An 18,522-nucleotide genomic window follows, 5' to 3' on the forward strand; every position below is an offset into this window, starting at 1 on the left:
TTACATCATGAGTGACACCTGATGCTGCCCCATCAACCTGATGCTTCCTAATTAAAGAACCTGTTGAGTTTGCACATTGTCATTGTTTCCCGAAGATCATATCAGTTTGGAGGACGGTGCTGAGGCAGGTGGGGTAGCTGTTCCCGCTCTCCAAATGGTGCACACACCAGCACACCGCTGAAAATGCCTGGGGCGACCGCATGTTTATTTTTGGGTCAGTGACAGTATGTCAATGGCCGGCAATGCTTCGCAGCGGGAGGCTCTGAGATACCAGCAAACCCTGGTCAGTACCGCTCCCTCTCTGCTTCACTCTGCTTCACTCTGCTTCACTCTGCTTCACTGCCATATCGCTTCTCTCCTGCTGTCCACCCTTTGAGCCTCTCTTAGGAAACACCCCGCAAAGCGGACTGTTGTGAGTCCTGGTTCTTTTTCCCATTGACTGTTGGTCCGTCTTGGATGATGTCTGACATGATGAGTCTCAGCTCTACATGCATTTGCTAGCTACTGACCACCTGGTCCTTCCAGCTTCTTCATTGAAACACTGCATCTCTGCTCTAGTCGATTCTGCTTTTTAATGTTATTTTTAATGTGATTTTCTTTCACATTTTTTTTACTTCTGCATTAAATATGCTTAAATGATATATGTGCATTGTAAATTCATAGTACATTCAATATTCAGTAGTTAGGGATTTTTGAATCTTTATTGTGTGTTTGCTGGAATGTGGCACCCAGTTTTGTGCCATTGCATGTCGATTTGATTTGCTCCATGTCGATCTTTTATATCTATTCGCTAATTTTCTTTTTAAAATGTTTATTGCTATTGAAAATTTAATTGAGTAAATAACAGCAGCATTGGATTACTTCAGAGTGAAAGACTGAGCTGTGGCTTATACTTTCTGATATTTCAGCGTTTTTTAAATTTGATGGCACAATGATTATCACTGTAGCCTCACACCTCTGAGACCAGGGTTCGAGTCCCCACCATGGCACCATGTGTGTGGAGTTCGCATGTTCTCCCCATGTCGTTGTGGGGTTTCCTCTGGGTACTTCGGTTTGCCCCCACAGTCCAAAAACCTGCCGAGGTTAACTGAAGTTACCAAATTGCCCGAGTGCATGGTGTGTGAGTGTGCCCTGCGATGGGTTGGCTCCCCATCCCGCGTTGTTCCCTGCCTTGTGCCCGTAGCCTTCAGGATAGGCTCTGGACCCCCCTGACCCTGCAAGCGGGTAGAGAGAATGTATGGATGGATGGGTTTGTTCTGTGACCTCAGACCATGAGTGAATGGATTTATTGTTTGACTCATTTTGACTTCTTTTTTTTTTTTATTTCAACCCATATGACAAACTGTTTTGTAAACATCCCTAAATTCATAAATTGGCTGACTAGCTCATTCAGAATTTCAGCTGACCAGTCATTTTTGTTTTAAGCACTAAAATGTTTTACATGCTCATGAAATTATATGTAACTGCTTCTTGAAATTATATATGGAAATTAGTCATGGACAACTTTCTTATTAGTGTCTGTCTAGGTGTATCGTCTCATCGAAATCATTCACAAATTTGCCAACCAGTAATTAAGATAAAAGTTGGCGATTCACAGAATGTATAAAGAGGAGACAAACATACTGGATGTTTAATATATTCAGGTACAGGTATGTTAGCCACACACAGCAAAGCTTACTGGCTCTGGGATATCCACAAAAATCCACAGCTATAAGAAAAGATAAAAATATCTTAAAAGGAAATAATATTTAACACATTCAAGTTCACAAACACAGGAACCCAAGAAAAGAAAGATTTTTTAACACTTGCATTACAGTAAATGATTTATCGTGCGGCTTTTGTGATGTGTGCTAGGCTGACTAGCTACCTTAGTGCTAACATCAAAACATGTCTGATATTATAGAAAGCATGAATCCCTCATGAAAGGTGACACCATCCACCCATCTGCCCCAAACTGGTACATATAAACGTTAAAATTGATTTAGAATAATTAACAAAAATTAAATTTAATGAATGCATAAAATAAACACTAAATGGATAATATATCAAGCAGTAAACAATTAAGTCTAGTCTGATTAACTAATTAAATTCCTGATTGATATTAAGTTAAAACTGGAATTTTAGGGTCCACATGTGAGGGAACTGGATGCTTCATATCAATCAGGAATTGGCCTGAGGAGAGACATACAAGTGACCATGTGGGTCAAGGGAAAGCTAAATATAACAGGAAGAGTAGGGTTACACCGAAGGGGGGGGGGGGAGCTGGGGGTGAGAGAGAAAACCCTGAAACAGGTGGTAAAGTGTGAAGATTTAGCTACAGCAACCCTGTACTGGTAAAATGTGAGAAAGATAACAGTGACAGAGGTGCCATGGACACTGTGAGGCACATCGGGGTCCAGGCTCAGTGACGCCCTCTTGTGGCTCAGCAGGGAGTCACCCTCGGCCAGCGCTGGCTGAGGGCAGGACCGCAGGTTATTTGAAGAGCACAGGTATAATTGTAGAGTGACGGCAGAAGCAAAGCCTATTTAAATTCTGTACATATTTACTTCAAAGTCATAAACACTATTTCTCACAAACAATTAGCTCCTTTGCACTTGTAGACCACACAACTACATTAAAGCAGCATCATCGAAGAAATGTAAGTATCTAAGGCTAACAAACTTTGCTGCACTGTAATTCAGATACTGTTACACATAAACACGATGTTTTTGACAGAGCATTTAACCTCCTCAGCATTTTCCGGGTGCGTGTCTTCACCACCAAAACATAACATGTTACTGTGATAATGTGTTGCTGACTAATGAGGAAAAATCTTCAAAATAGATGCCACAGCTGACCTTTAGTAAAAGGACAAAAAAGACTCACCAAAATATATCATGCTTTTTCATTTTTTTTAGCTTTTTTTTTTTACTTTCCCTTTAGTAATTAAGTAATCTGATTAAAAGATAATACCTGAAAATGAACAAAATAATATTATATATATAAGGGTTCAAGGAAACTGAAAGTAAAATAAAAAAAAGGTTTTCATGCAATACCCCCTAATTAGTTTTAATAATGAAAAATCTACGTATCAAAGATAGATAGAGAATGCCTGGTTATGTAATACATTTAAACGTTAAACTTCTTATGCTTCTTTTAAGATGTCACAGGCTGTGCTAAGGTGATGAAGATTTGCAGGATTAAAGCTACTGTCAGCCATGGATGTGATTGGCAGAGGTGGACATTTCAGGTCCAGAGAATACAAATCCAGACCATGATTTTGTTTCAACCAGCCAGTTGAGTACTCTGTGTCTGTGACTCTTTATGCTCAACTGGTTGGTTGAAAGTAAATCATGGTCTGGATTTTTACTTTCTGGACCTGAAATTGCCACCCCTGGTGATTGGTGTGGAAAATCGGTAACACCAGTGGGGGCATTAAGGCTGAAATGTAACTCAGTAACTACTGGAGTACAAATCATGAACAAATAATCTTGAGATAAAAGATGATTCATTAATGGTAAACAGACATAAGCTCAGTATTTACCTTCTGTTACTCATTACTTGTTTCTTCAGTAGATCACAAAGGTTTATAGAATTAACAGATTATTAACAGATATAGTAGCAATTATAATAACTGCTTGGGATAAAAGATCAGTCACCATTCATAAGTGATGAAAGAACGAGATCTTAGATCAAGAGACTTAGTTTGTGGTTAATTACTGCATAAGTAATAACATAATGCTACGGTATTTGTGCTCCGTCAAGTGAAGCGTCTATATTTCCTTTTGATTTTTCCATTTACGACTTTGTGGAAAAGGTGCTTGCCTGGTTTTTCTAGATTACTGTGTGAGCCTATCAGGTACCTAGTCCAAATATGAATGTATTCCGGTGAACCAAAAGCGAGTAAATGACCTACAGTGTTCATCCATCCATCCATCCATCCATCCATCCATCTATCCATCCATCCATCCATCCATCCATACATCCATCCATTTTCTGTAACCGCTTATCCCATTCTGGATCCAGAGCCTATCCCAAAGGCTGCGAGCGTAAGATAGTAAAAAAGCCAGGATGGGGTGCCAACCCATTGCTGGGGACACTCACACACCAGTCACTCACACACCAGTCACTCTCTCTCTCACACACACACACACACACTTATGGGCAATTTGTTAACTCCAATTAACCTCAACAGTTTTATGGATTGTGGGGGCAAACCGGACTCTGTAATGTTCACACTGATGCATATACCTAATGTGAATGAGGGCATTATGGGTAATGTAGTATTGCTCTCTTTAGTTGTATGGGCAGTACAGGGAGCAACTGGGAAGCGCAGCTCAGAAGAAAGCTAGGCAGCTGTTTTACAAAAATCGGGCACACCCTGCGCCTCAGGGGGCTGGAAAACATCCCTCAGAAGCTGCTGAAGAAAATGGCCAATTCTTCAAGAGGAAGAAGCTGCATCCTTACTCTGAGTGCAGAGGTAAGACGCTGGAGAGCAAAGTCGTAGTGAAGGCCAGCATAGCAGGACTCTACTCCTGTATGTGTCCATAACATCAGAGGCCAAACAGCAAAGAGCTTAAGGAGCTGCATTGTGTCAACCAGCTTATCATAGTAAGGAATTTGCTTATGTAACCCCCTTGCCTCCTAAATTTCTTCAAAGGTACAGAGTGTTATACTTTAGCATAGGAAAGAGAGCAGGTCACAGCGCCCTGTCACTGTACGCCGTTTCTCCTGTGAGCTGGGCCACACTCTCTCATTGCACAGACTGTGTGGCTCGAATGCACATGTACGTTGTGGAGAAGCTGGGCGGGGACTGGATCTTCCTGGTGCTCCTGGGCATTACCATGGCCCTGGTGAGCTGGAGCATGGATTACGCCAGCACCAAGAGCCTGCAAGGTACCGCCCTCCTGCCTGTTTGTAAACGGCGCCACAGCTGAGTGCAGTATGACCTGAGCATGGCCTGAGCATGGCCTGAGGATTGCCTGAGAATTGCTTAAGTAAGGCCTGAGTATTGCCAGAGTATGGTCTGAGCATAGCCTGAGTATGGCCTGAGTATAGCCAGAGTATGGTTTGAGTATGTGCTGTACATCAGATTATGCTGACTTGTTTCACACTCATTGTAGGGCACACAATACCTAAAAGAGCTATTGAATATGCCTTCAAGAAAGCTTTTGAACATGATCACAGTGCAGCAGGCTGAGTGTGTGTAGATATTCTGGAGTGTATGATGAGGCAGTTATACCGCACATCTGTCCAACAGCCGCCCCTATCTCTTGTCTCCTCCCCCAGTGTACAAGTGGCTGTACAGTGAGCTGAGGGGGAACGTGGCCCTGCAGTACATAGTTTGGACAGCATATCCCATGGTGCTCATCATCTTTGCCTCCCTCTTCTGCCAGATGGTGGCACCGCAGTCAGTCGGTGTGTATTGTGTATGGGGTCACTGTGTGCTTGTACACCGCAGTCAGTTGGTGTGTACTGTGTGTGCGGTCGCTGAGTGCTTGTACACCGCAGTCAGTCGGTGTGTATTGTGTATGGGGTCACTGTGTGCTTGTACACTGCAGTCAGTCGGTGTGTACTGTGTGTACCAGTGTGGTCTCTGTCACTGCTCCTCTGTCCTGGGTGCTCCCATGCCTCAACCCCAATGCTGCTCGGATGGGTGGAACACACCAGACCAGGGACACTGTGCACTGGGCCAGGAGCTGGGAAATGAAAGGAATGATTTTGCTACAAAAATTCAATATTACAAAAAATATTAACCGAAAATCATTGTGGAGTTTAGTAGTGGTCATTTGAGTACAGTTACAAAACCAAAAAGCTGCCAGATACGTGTAACTTCAGGAGCTATGAGGAAATATAAAATAACAATTTCTAATGTTATCCAGAATGTTTTTGCGCTGGTTTCTGATAGGGTGCTGTCAATGGAAGGCACCTTACAGGGATCGCTGCAACCTTCTGCCCTGTCTTCTCTGTCCCAGGCTCGGGCATTCCGGAGCTGAAAACCATCCTCAGAGGGGTCATGCTGAAGGAGTATCTCACTCTCAAAGCCTTCCTGGCCAAAGTCATCGGCCTGACAGCTGCCCTGGGCAGCGGGATGCCCCTGGGCAAAGAGGTTCCACGTCCACCCTACCGCCCTACTCTATGCCACATTAAACATGCTGTACAGACGCTTCCTGGGAATCAGACCTCATTGTAACTCCAGCTCCTTATGCAGTGTCTGCAGCTGGGGATGCATGAGTTGTTCAAAACAAAATGCCTTTTGACAATATGGGAAGGTGATCGTTTTCTTGGTCTATGCCTGCAGGGCCCATTCGTGCACATAGCCAGCATCTGCGCAGTGATGCTGAGCAGGCTGATGTCCATCATCTCTGGTGTGTACCAGGTACGTAGCCCTGCAGCCCAGAGGCTCCATTACAGCTGCTTCTACAAGTCAGCCTTAAGCATGCTGTTGTGAAACATGGGGGGGTTAAACTCCTTCCCCTTCCTCTCTCATGCGTTCCATTCCCTCCATCTCTCCTTTAATCCTCTGCATCCTGTCCTCCAACTATCTGCACCTTGCCTTCTTCCCTCTTCCTTACCTTATCACTTTCCTCCTTTTTGCTCACTCTTCCATTCATTCTATGCCCCCCCCACAGAACCACTATTGTTACACAGACATCCTGACGGTGGGCTGTGCAGTGGGAGTCGGCTGCTGCTTCGGCAGTCCTTTGGGAGGTAAAGCACCCCGATAATCATCCTTTTCTCCTCGTCGGTGTTCATTCTGTTATTTGTTATTCTGCTCTCCTCCTTCTCCCAAAGATCCTTCAGCTACACTTTTCCCTCAAGTGCTCTCTCCTTATCTGTTCACCAGGGGTGCTGTTCAGTATTGAGGTTACATCTACCTACTTTGCTGTGAGGAACTACTGGAGAGGCTACTTTGCTGCTACTTTCAGTGCATTCATATTCAGAGTTCTGTCTGTATTTAACAAGGATGCAGGTGAGTTACATTCGAAGGCCACCCCATCTGCTGACCTTTGTCAAATAGTGAAATGTGGTTGTTGGTCATTGTGTTGGTGATCGGTAGCTCTTCCTCTGTGTCAGGATCAGTCCCTGCCCTGTCCTGTTTGTCATTTACCTGCCAGCAGTTGCCACTGGCCATCCCATTCCTAATGCTTCAATCCTTCGTGATTAAGGACCCACACCTGTTCCTTATTATTATTTTGGGAGTGTTTCCTCTGCTTCTCCTTATGTGTAGTTCCAGTCTTCGTTTTGACCTCTCAGGGTCCCTGTTGTTTTCTTGTGCTTTTGATTTCAGTATAATACCTGTTTGTTATGAGCTGCATTCTGGGTCGTCATTCTTTCCCTACATCCTGTCATGATACTCTGTGCACTTACTATAGTACCACACCACAAACCCAGTGTCATCTGCCACTACTTTGTCAGTTGCATAAATCCTGAAATGAATTAAACATTCAGATGTTTAACTGTATATCAAATGTGAATCTTTAGAATCAATTAAATAATCTACTACTGTATGTTCTAGCTAATGAATGCTGCTGCTGTCACTCATTCTTATTCTGATGAACACCTCTTCTCCTAATCTTTCCTCCAAGTCACCATTACGGCTCTCTTCCGCACAAACTTCCGCATGGACTTCCCCTTCGACCTCCAGGAGCTTCCCGCTTTTGCAATCATAGGGTAAGAAAATGCCCTTAGATACATTTAGAGCCGTGCAAACCTTAAAATGGAGGTTTTGCCTGTGATGGGGTGGGTGGGTTTGGGGTGTGGGCTCTGTCGGGTGAGGCTGAGGCCCCAGCTCCCGGGTGGGTGGTCACCCGCGTGCGGTGGGGCCTGGCCTGCCCGGGCCTGGTCGCCTGGTGGGGGCGGGTCGGTGTCTGCCGTTGGCGTTCCTGGTGTCGGGCCCTCGGGCACTCTGGAGTGGTTGGGGAGGGGGAGGTGTTGTTGGACCCCGCCTTGCCGGACCTGCTCTCTTTACCTTCTGGGACACTGGAAATCGGATTGGAATAGATGATGCCTCTCCAGGCCTGACTGGGTACAGCTTTCTGTCAGCACTTATGGATTTGGGGACTTGAGCAGATGAAATAGAATTGGAGTTTACATGCAGAGTAGTCGCAAAAATCGCATTTGTGAAATAAAACGAATAACAAACCATAATTGCCAAACGAATCATTTTGTGCCTGCAGCATTTCTTGTGGATTTTTCGGTGCCTCCTTTGTCTACCTCAATCGGCAGTTGGTCCTGCTGATGCGAAGGCGGAACACGCTGACCAGCTTCCTGACTCGGCAGTGAGCAGACAACACACACTTATTCATTCATATTTTTTTTTATTATGGCATTTGCACAACTGCGTTTAACTTTTCTTTTAATGTCACTCTTTATTTTCCAGTCTACTTGTCTATCCAGGTGTGGTGACCTTTTTGATTGCAAGTATAACGTTTCCTCCTGGATTTGGACAGTTTCTTGCTGGAGAGGTTAGCACTTGTTTGTTCATTTTCTTGAACTCTGTCCCATTCACTTTATAATGCATATTTATTCAAATCTAAATGGTGCACTGTAACTGCCAATGAGCAGTTTAATGTTTGTCCACATGGGGGCAGTCAAGCTAGTATTTTGCTTCTAAAAAAGCTTTAATGATTAAAATACAATCCAGGGTGTTCCTCCACCTTGTGCTGCCTTGGATCCCTTCATACTTTGCACGATCCCCACATTTACCCAATCACTTAGCTCGTGCGAGCCGGGTTGAGCCCGCGGAGGAAGCCGGCTCGACAGGATAAGGGGCTGGAAGATGCAGGGATGAATGGCTGGATGTGCTAGCTCTGTAAAGTCAATCGTGTCAATAGAGTCATTTTAAATTTATATACACGGATGCTAAAGTCATAAAAATTATAATAAAATTACAATGATAATTAGGTTACTGTGTTTGCTGTAAAATGAGCCATTGTGTATTTTATGATTTAGGCTTCAGTCGTCCTGTGAATTTGCACAATGAATGTGTGTCAGATGTGACTGTGTATCACAGGACCTTTGTGACATCACAGCGTACGAGACATTCCTTTGGTGTGGGAAAGATTACAAAATTACAAGCGTTATTTCACTAAACATCTAGTCACTTTTATGAGCCTAACTACTGTGAGCATAGGAAATTTATACAGTGGGGGGGGGGTGGGAGGTCAGACTCATCATTCCGGGGGGGGGGGGGGGGGGGTCAGACTCATCATTCCGGGGGGGGGGGGGGGGGGGGTCAGACTCATCATTCCGGGGGGGGGGGGGGGGGGGGTCAGACTCATCATTCCAGGGGAAAGAAATATCAGCATTTCTCGGTCCCGCCAGCCAATCCTGATATGTCGCTCGCAGGGTTATATATGCAAAAAAACACTACAGAAAATATTTGTATAGCCCTTTCTGTTGATTTGATTAAAGGTTGTGACCAAGCACCATTCAATCCCTACATTCCCTCGTAACAAGTCTCAGTGTTTGCTTGGCTCCAGTGCATATGACAGCTCCAGGTCAGTTATCTGTTCCGGCATTAACGTCCCCCCCACCACCCCCAGCTGATGCCCAGGGAAAGTATCAATTCCCTTTTTGACAATTTCACCTGGTCCAAAATCTGGGACTCCCCGGCGCCCCCTGGCCTGGGCAAGTCGGCTGCATGGCTGCACCCTGATGTCAACGTCTTTGTCATCCTGCTCCTTTTCTTCATCATGAAGGTACACAGACGCATGCACCCCCTCCTACACATGCGCAGCCCTTGCAGTGCGAATGAGTGGGCTGCCTGTCCATTTGGGCATGCTGTGTGATCAGATGGGCGCCAGTTTGAATCCCAGGGTCTGCAGAGTGATTTTGCCGTTGGGACCTTAACGCCAGTCACCCCACTTTCGGATAAACATGCGCTGCTTCGGTTGAAAGTCTGTGCTCCATAATTGAATGGATGTGCTTATTTTTGAGCGGCAGTCTGCATTCGCTGCGCATTTGGGATGTGTCAGTATTCCTTAAACACCTTATCTGCGTGTGCTGCGCAGTTGGGGTGCATTAGAATTCCTTAATCACCTCATTTGCATGCGGTGGGCATTTGGGGTGTGTCAGTATTCCTTAATCAGCTTCTCTGCATATTAGCTCCCCCTATTACCCCAATTAAGACTAAATACTGCGCAGCTGATCCGGCTCAGCAGCCCAGACCATGAGGAAGGTGCTCCGGCGTGTCAAACGAACATGAACGCCATGGATGTGTTCAATAATATATGCAGGAATACATTTACTCATTACTCACAGCCCACTCCTTAGATGCCATTGCATGGTGTCTCGACCCCAGTGACTGTTATTTCATGCATACATACATGATTGCAATGCATATGTAACCTTCATGCTTTTTATTGATTTCGTTACGTAAATCTGACAAAATCTTGCAAAGTCAATGGCTTTCAAATTTAATACAATCTATTTTGAATTAAAATAAAAAATGCATTTGTGGTTTTTCTGCACAGGGAAAGACAAAATTAAAATCAGGATTTTTAGGAGCAGGAATGACTGGCATTGCGATTAAATTAGTAAACAACCAAAACCTCACTATACATAATGTAATAAAGACTTTATAAATAAGCAATAATAAAACTATGCTTTTAAATTTCCCTACAAGTTAAAAACAATTTACGTGCAGTGTTATCCGTATCAAATTTTGGCTTTTCTGCAGATGCAACAGTCATTGAAAAAAAGATATATAAAACTGGACAGATACAGTCCAGAATCCTAATGTAAAATGTTTCGTACTGTACAGCCTTCCAATGCATCGTTTTCCCCTAAAGGAGCCAGTTTTTAAATGTTAATGTGTTAACATGCATGTAAGCACTAATATATTGACGTAATCTTTCAGTTTTGGATGTCAGCCGTTTCCACTACGATGCCCATTCCCTCCGGTGCCTTCATGCCCGTCTTCATACTCGGTAAAGCTAAACCGTGCAGCTGGCTGATTACTTCTTAACTCAGAGTGAAGATGCTAATGCTATTGGTGGATCCTGGGGCCCTTGGCTCTCTGTGTATGGCTGGAATTGCCATGGAAACAGCAGCAGCTGTGTAGCATTAAGCCGCTTGCATGACTGTGCCCCCCGTCTGTCCTTTCAGGTGCCACCTTCGGCCGATTGGTCGGGGAAATAATGGCCACTCTGTTCCCCAGCGGGATCCTGTTTGATGGGATTGTGTACCAGATCCTTCCGGGAGGCTATGCGGTCATTGGTCAGCCTCCGATCTCCCTTCGCTGCCTGGGCCACCCCCATTCTTCCATCTCTTTTTTTTCTTCTCAGCCTTCTTCTCATTGGCTTTGTCTTCGTCCACTTCTCCCCCAGGAGCAGCGGCTCTGACGGGGGCCGTGACCCACACCGTTTCCACCGCCGTCATCTGCTTTGAGCTGACGGGCCAGATCTCGCACATCCTACCCATGATGGTGGCTGTGATCCTGGCCAACATGGTGGCCCAAGGGCTGCAGCCGTCGCTCTATGACTCTATCATTCAAGTCAAGAAGCTGCCCTACCTGCCGGAGTTGGGCCCTGGACACTTCAGGTTTGTTCTGGCTGAAATTCTGCTCGTGTTAGAATGCAGAGTTAAATGTAAAGGTGGGCAGTATAAACACATTCCAGAATAAGCCATTCTGGCTGGTTCCCTCCTTTCTGCGGGCAGGTTGTGTTAAAGGCTGTTTTAATTCTCTGCTTTGCCCTTGTCTCACAGTCACTACGACATATTTGTGGAGGACATAATGGTCAGGCGAGTAAAATTCCTCTCATCACGGTCGACGTACAGGGAGCTGAATAATCTTCTGGAGTCTGCGTCACTCACAACCATCCCCCTCGTTGAATCAAAGGGTAAAAGCACAATGCTTCCTACTGAGGAAACTCCACTGATCCTCCATGAGAACAGGCTGCACCTCTGAGATTGCCTTTTTGCTCATGAACAGGCAGATTTTTTGGCAAGTGCTGTTTCTTTTTAGAAGTGAGATGAGACGCAGCCACGATCACAATGAGCCCAAGTTCTCGGCAGGAATCACAATAAGATCATATTCTGTAACACTGAAACCTAACCGAGGTGGCATTATGGTGGCATTATCACGTTTTCTTTGAATAACACAAACAGAACCATATTCCCTTAAGGTGAGACTACAATAGAAAGTGACTAAAAGAAAAGACTAGCATGGAACCATATATGCTGAGAGTGGACTTCACATTTATAGTTGCGGACAAGAGTTTAATATTATGCAATGCTGTGTCTGAACGTCCGCAGAGTCCATGACCCTACTGGGCTCCATAGAGAGACCTGAACTGCAGGATCTCCTCGATTGGTGGCTCTCTGCCGAGAGACGTCTTCTCAGCCAAAGCCAGGGCCTTCGAGGTCAAAGTGTGGGCCAACAGGCCAGAGTGGAAGCGTTGGCTTCTGTAGACGAAGACGCTGGGGATGGATGTGGAATCAAGGTTTGTGAATACGGGGCGGGGAATATTCTCCTGAGTCATACCTCTGGACTGCGCTGAGTAACGTCCCTTTTCTGCCGTAACAGTAGGCAGAATCCTTACCTCGGACATATAATCACAGTGTATCTACCCGTCCATCTTCCAGCTGCTGTTAAATTGAATATATACTGTGGTAATTGCAGTATTTGTTTAATTTAAAATGTAACGCTTTTATTACTTTTTGTTTAATTGTACTTCTGATTGCCTAGAAAACCCCCCTACCAGAAGAGAGAAGACCCCTCCCAGCCATGAACGCCAGAGACCCTCCTGTGAATCGGATAGTTGCAGGTGTGAGTAACTAAGGGCAAATGTTACTTCTGAGGGACCATGATGCAATGTGAATGGACTGCAATGATTATAATCTAAATTCTCTTTATCACCTGTCTGTGTATAATTTTCTTTGTCAGACAAACGCCCCCTACAAGCAATGAGGAGAACACTGCAGAGTTTATTTTCTTCCTCCACAGACAGGCAGACATGTGAACACACAGAGGTATGTCAACAGAACACGGCGTCACAATACATCATTTTCCTGCATATAATTTTTCTATGGTTTGTATCTTTATAATGCAAAATGGACCCCACAGTATGAGTCCAGAATGTTAGTATGGTAACACTGGACTTGACTGCACACACTGTTTACCAGTCAGGGTGCAGTCATTGTATCTTTGTTTTATTACCACAACCACCAGATGGCGCTAAAATGCATTTGTGGCTGTTTACAGTTTCATTGTCCTTTGCATTGTATTACAAAACAAATATTTATGCTAAATAAGCACTTTACATGATACATGATAGACTTCTTTAAAACTATTTTTGATAAATTATCATGCAGTTTTTTAAATCTTTACCATTACATAAACAGTTATGCATACATACACTGAATACTAAGGAATCAATCGGTCAACCAATTAAAATTTTGACACCCAGATCACTGTTTTAAATACTTAATTATACTTTATATTTTGCATTTATTTGAGCTGTAATTTCATGATACTAAGTTTTATTATGATTTTAGATATTTGTTAGAACAGTTTACATTAAATTTAACTCGGAATTGAAATAAATAAAAACAGGTAATGCCTTTATTTTATCATTACAGAACATATATAATGCAGTTGATTCCATCACTGTATGTATACATGAATAATTATATACGCAGTTGAAAACTATAAACATAAAACTAGTTAGATATTCCTTGATTATTTTATTCAATGAAACCATTAACTGGGAAAACATGTAATGTAATGGTTCAAAAAGCTTTTTAGATTTCAGCTCAAAGGCTAACCCTTGGTTTTAAGTGAGACCCAGCCTGGGAGCAGAGATAGTGACGCAGCTCTAGTTGGTGTTAATTAAACGAGGCACTGGCAGAGATAGGTCTCTTTGCTTGTAACTTTGACTCAAATAGATAGCAGCAAAGTTTGATTGAAAGCTATTCTGTAAACAAAAGGGGATCTGAACAAACAGAGCTACTGGCACACGGGACACTGCAATGATGCATTATCTCCTGCTGGTTTAGGGGCCATTGCACTGCAATGACACACAATCTCCTGCTGGTACACAGGCCACTGCACTGCAATGACACACAATCTCCTGCTGGTACATGGGGCACTGCAATGACACACAATCTCCTGCTGGTACACAGGCCATTGCAATGACACACAATCTCCTGCTGGCACACAGGTCACTGCAATAACACACAACCTCCTGCTGGTACACGGGCCACTGCAATGACACACAATCTCCTGCTGATACACGGGCCACTGCAATAATGCATAATCTCCTTGCAACTTCAGAAATCTGGTTCTGCATATCACTTTGTCTGTAATTTTGTGGGATACTCACCCCAGTTCTCTGTTTCTCTCTGTATAGGTGCCTGCTTCTCCTGAACTTGTGGATACAATGTCTCCAGAGGAGGTGATATTTTGTCTGAATACCTAGTTGAATGTGGTGTTTAATAATCATTGGGATTTTCTGTATCATTGACTCCATAACCCTATTCACTCTAAATGGCTGAGGAAGGTCAAGGCATGGGAGGAGACTGCACTGGATAAGCCTATAGACATGGAGCAGGTGCACTTTGATCCCTCACCCTTCCAGCTGGTGGAGAGGACCTCACTGCACAAGGTTCATTCAGACACTCATGTATAACTAGATGCATTGTGTTGGAGGACTTTTGATTCCAGTGTTAAACGTATGTGTAAAATTTCTCGTGCATTTACTTGTAAATGGTCTTGAACAGTCTGTTTCATACAAAGACACTGCATGTTTAACATACTTGGCCAGTAAGAATCTTTCTGCTTTTCTGATTCTGATCGTTGATGGGAGTAACGGCGTGTCTGTGTCTGTGTCTGTGTCTGTGTCTGTGTCTGTGTCAGACTCACATGCTCTTCTCCTTGCTGGGCCTCAGCCGCGCTTACGTTACCGGTGCTGGGAAGCTTGTCGGAGTCGTGGCGCTGAAGGAGGTGAGAGACGGCATGACTTCCTTCTCGTTCGCTTCCTCTCTATCCTTCTCTGCCACCCTGTATGTTGACACGTCTCTTAGCGTTTTATTTAATGGTTTGTGTTGCCCCATAAGGTTCGTAAAAGGCAAATCTCAGAAAACAGAGACGGCTTCCCACATAGCAGCTGATTTAGGTCCGATCCGTCTGCATCTTCTTAAATCTGGGTGCCAGGGACAATTGGGCAGGAGAGTCGGCACCAGAATCTGCCCAGAGTTCTGAACGATTACAGTTGGTCTGTATACACTGTGATCTGGCCCGTATTCGCCTGACCATAAACGTGTGATCGGTCACTTACCAGATGCACAGCTGATGCCCTAAGCATCTGAGGGATGATCGCATCACGCAGCAAGATGAGTCTGAACTGGATCCAGGCCAAATGCTGTCAGAAATCGCCACAGATCCATAAACTAGATCTGGCCTGGTGCCTTTTGCACAATGGACTGATACTGGTCCGAATCCGGTTTTTGGATTTGAAACAGATAAAGTCCATATATGAACCAGATTCACACTGAATGTTACCGAAGCTGGCCTGTATTTGCACAAGAGTCAAAAGTTAAATTCAAAGCTGCTTCAAATGGGGCCAGTGTGTGGCTCAGTGGGTTAAGTCTGTGGCTGTGATTGGAAGGTTGTTGGTTCAAGCCCTGCCTCTCTGATGGGGGCTTTGCACATTAGCTGAAAAGAAGCTTTCTGAAGAACCTGTACAAAAAAAGTAATTTTATTTGTTAAATGTGGCTCAGACCTATTTTTTCCAGACTGACTGCTGACCAGTTCTGTTCCAGGATCCTGCCCCAGCATATGTGGCTGGTGTGTGGCTCAGTGCTTGTGAGCTGGAGGTCACCGGTTCAAGCCCCAGCCCTGCTTGTAAGCTAGACAACTTGCATCATCTCCAAAGCTGGGGGTTAAAGGCTTCGCTCAAGGGCCCGCAGACATGTAAGCTCTCTGCCAGGGCTGGGGCTCAAACCAGCGACCTCCCGCTCACAAGCACAGAGACTCAGCCCACTGAGCCACATATGGTGGGGCAGGATCCTGGAACAGAACTGGTCAGCAGTCAGTCTGAAAAAAATAAGTCTGAGTCATATTTAACAAATAAAAACACTTTCCTTTCACAGTTCTTTGGAATGCTTATTTTCAAAGACCCCCCCCCTACATTTACTTGACAGCTTGGGGTGGGGGGGGTATTAAAATCCCATATCTCTTGTGCCAATTAGTTAATGCTTTTCTTGTTCAATGTCTCAACCTTCTGGTTTATTCAAATGTGCTTTGCCGTCCAAACTGCACTCCTGTGAACAAGCAAAACCACACAGCTCATCATTTCAGACGCTCCTCCGTGGTCCAAACTCCGCGCAGTGCAAAGGCTGTATTTTGCAGGCATGACAATCAGGAATGATCTTTATCATAAAAACACGGATAGAGGCCTTCTCCATCTCTGTGCTCTCCATCCGTCCTCACGGCTCTGGTCACTCTCTTCCAGCTACAGAAAGCCATCGAGGGCTCGACTCGCAGCGGGGAACGCCTGCGCCCTCCTCTGGCCAGTTTCAGAGATTCCAGTCACAAACCTGCCAAATCCCACCAGTCACCATCCTCCCCAGTCCTGTCCGCACGGCAAGAGAGGGAGCCAAAGGTGTGGATAGAAGAGGAGGAGGGAAGAGCAGAAAAGGAGGGAGATGAGGAGAAGGAAGATGAGGGCAGCACTAACGGACAGGCCTCCACAGGTTTGTCGTTGCTGCACCCTGAGCTACAGCAAGACGACGCTTCTGACAACATAAACAATGAAGATTACGTGTAGACTAGGGTCAGGCACTTTTAGAATATAGAATAGAATAGAATGTATTTTTATTATCATTGTAGATACAGACAGGGACTCTTTCTTCATTCTTCTTGATTTCTGGTTAGTCCTTCAAAAATGTTTGGATAGAGCTTTAGATTCAAACCACCTGTTCAATAATCATGCCAGTTAATCATCCATCCATCCATTTTCCAAACTGCTTATCCTACTGGGTCGCGGGGGGTCCGGAGCCTTTCCCGGAAGCAATGGTCACGAGGCAGGGAACAACCCAGGATGGGGGGCCAGCCCATCGCAGGGCACACTCACACACCATTCACTCACACATGCACTCCTACGGGCAATTTAGTAACTCCAATTAGCCTCAGCATGTTTTTGGACTGTGGGGAGAACCGGAGTACCCGGAGGAAACCCCACGACGACATGGGGAGAACATGCAAATTCCACACATATGTAACACATGTCAATTAATCAACTAAAAAAAAATTGGTGTGGGCCAGTCAAGTTCTTCCACACCAAACTCAGCCAACTCTGTCTATATGAACCTTGCTTTGTGCACTGGGGCACAGTCATGTTGGAACAGAAAATTCCTTCCCCAAACTGTTTCCATAAAGTCCGAAGCATAGAATTGTCCAAAATGTCTTGGTATGCTGAAGCATTAAGAGTTCCCTTCCCTGGAACTAAGGGGCCCAACCCAACCCCTGAAAAACGACCCCATACTACAATCCCTCATCCAGCAAACTTTACAGTTGGCACAATGCAGTCAGGCAGGTAATATTCCCCTGGCATCCGCCAAACCCAGACTTATCCATCAGACTGCCAGACAGAGAAGCGTGATTCGTCACTGCTCCAGTGTCCAGTGGCGGCGTGCTTCACAACACTGCATCCGATGCTTGGCATTGTGCTTGGTGATGTGAGGCTTGCATGCAGCTGCTCGGCCATGGAAGCCCAGTCCATTTAGCTCCCAGCGCACAGTGTTTCTGCTGGGGTTAATGGCAGAGGAAGTTTGGACCTGTGCTGTTGAGTCAGCAGAGTGTCAGTGACTTTTACACACTATGCACCTCAGCACTGCTCTGCTCTGTTACTTTACGTGCTCTGTCACTTCCTGGCTGAGTTTCTTTTGTACTTGAATGCTTCCACTTTGCAATAATTCCATGTAGAATATCTATCATGGAATACCTAGCAGGGAAGAATTTCACAAAATGTGTCATTCTATGATATTGCCACAGTCTAATTCACTGACCTCTTCAGAACAACCCATTCTTTCACAAATATTTGTGCTGACTGCATGACTGGGTGCTTCATTGTATACACCTATATCAATGGGTCTGAATGAAACACCTGAATTCAGTGACTGAGATGTGTGTCCCAATACTTTTGCCCATATAAAAAAAGTGTATGTCTGTCATCCAAAGATAAATCAGTAGCACAAATAAATCAATATATCAAATGACAACTTGCCAGTGGAAGTTTTTAGTCTCTTAATACCGTTCATACATCTAGAGTATGTCTGTATTTCAAAAACAGGCCTTGCATTAGTTGTTTTCTCAAAGGCATGCTAAAATATTCTTCTTTTTGTGTTATACAGCGTTTCCGGAGTCAAACAGGAATTTCAGGGTCAGTTGCACACATTACAAATATCATAACTCAACTGTACTGGGAAAATTTAACTTTATGTTTCTATTGACTGGGAAAACTGCACTGGTTAACTGGACTGGATAACTGCCAGCATTAGAAAGCTGCTCTGATTATAAAGCTGCATTTATTTAAA

The 18,522-nt window shown here is 44.6% G+C and overlaps 1 protein-coding gene across 1 annotated transcript; it reads left to right on the plus strand.

The window, feature by feature from the left end:
• The first annotated feature begins 142 nt into the window (after window positions 1-142).
• Window positions 143-18,482, plus strand: LOC125719601 (chloride channel protein 1-like). Its single transcript, XM_048994542.1, has 23 exons — window positions 143-283; window positions 4,279-4,459; window positions 4,744-4,875; window positions 5,269-5,397; window positions 5,955-6,088; window positions 6,281-6,358; window positions 6,612-6,690; window positions 6,827-6,952; window positions 7,569-7,653; window positions 8,160-8,261; window positions 8,363-8,447; window positions 9,528-9,683; window positions 10,844-10,913; window positions 11,092-11,202; window positions 11,313-11,526; window positions 11,692-11,825; window positions 12,241-12,428; window positions 12,674-12,752; window positions 12,872-12,957; window positions 14,337-14,381; window positions 14,487-14,591; window positions 14,843-14,929; window positions 16,440-18,482. The coding sequence occupies exons 1-23, from the start codon at window positions 227-229 to the stop codon at window positions 16,752-16,754; spliced, it is 2,778 nt and encodes a 925-aa protein (XP_048850499.1). The 5' UTR covers window positions 143-226; the 3' UTR covers window positions 16,755-18,482.
• The last annotated feature ends 40 nt before the right edge of the window (window positions 18,483-18,522 follow it).

The sequence above is a fragment of the Brienomyrus brachyistius genome, chromosome 23 (genome assembly GCF_023856365.1).
Source record: "Brienomyrus brachyistius isolate T26 chromosome 23, BBRACH_0.4, whole genome shotgun sequence".
NCBI lineage: Eukaryota > Metazoa > Chordata > Actinopteri > Osteoglossiformes > Mormyridae > Brienomyrus > Brienomyrus brachyistius.

Excerpts from the sequence above, each read along its gene's own strand:
- LOC125719601 (XM_048994542.1), top strand. The coding sequence starts at position 227 with ATGTCAATGGCCGGCAATGCTTCGCAGCGGGAGGCTCTGAGATACCAG. Across the intron at positions 10,914-11,091 it reads CATGCCCGTCTTCATACTCG|GTGCCACCTTCGGCCGATTG; the intron begins GTAAAGCTAAAC and ends CTGTCCTTTCAG. Across the intron at positions 11,203-11,312 it reads GGGAGGCTATGCGGTCATTG|GAGCAGCGGCTCTGACGGGG; the intron begins GTCAGCCTCCGA and ends CTTCTCCCCCAG.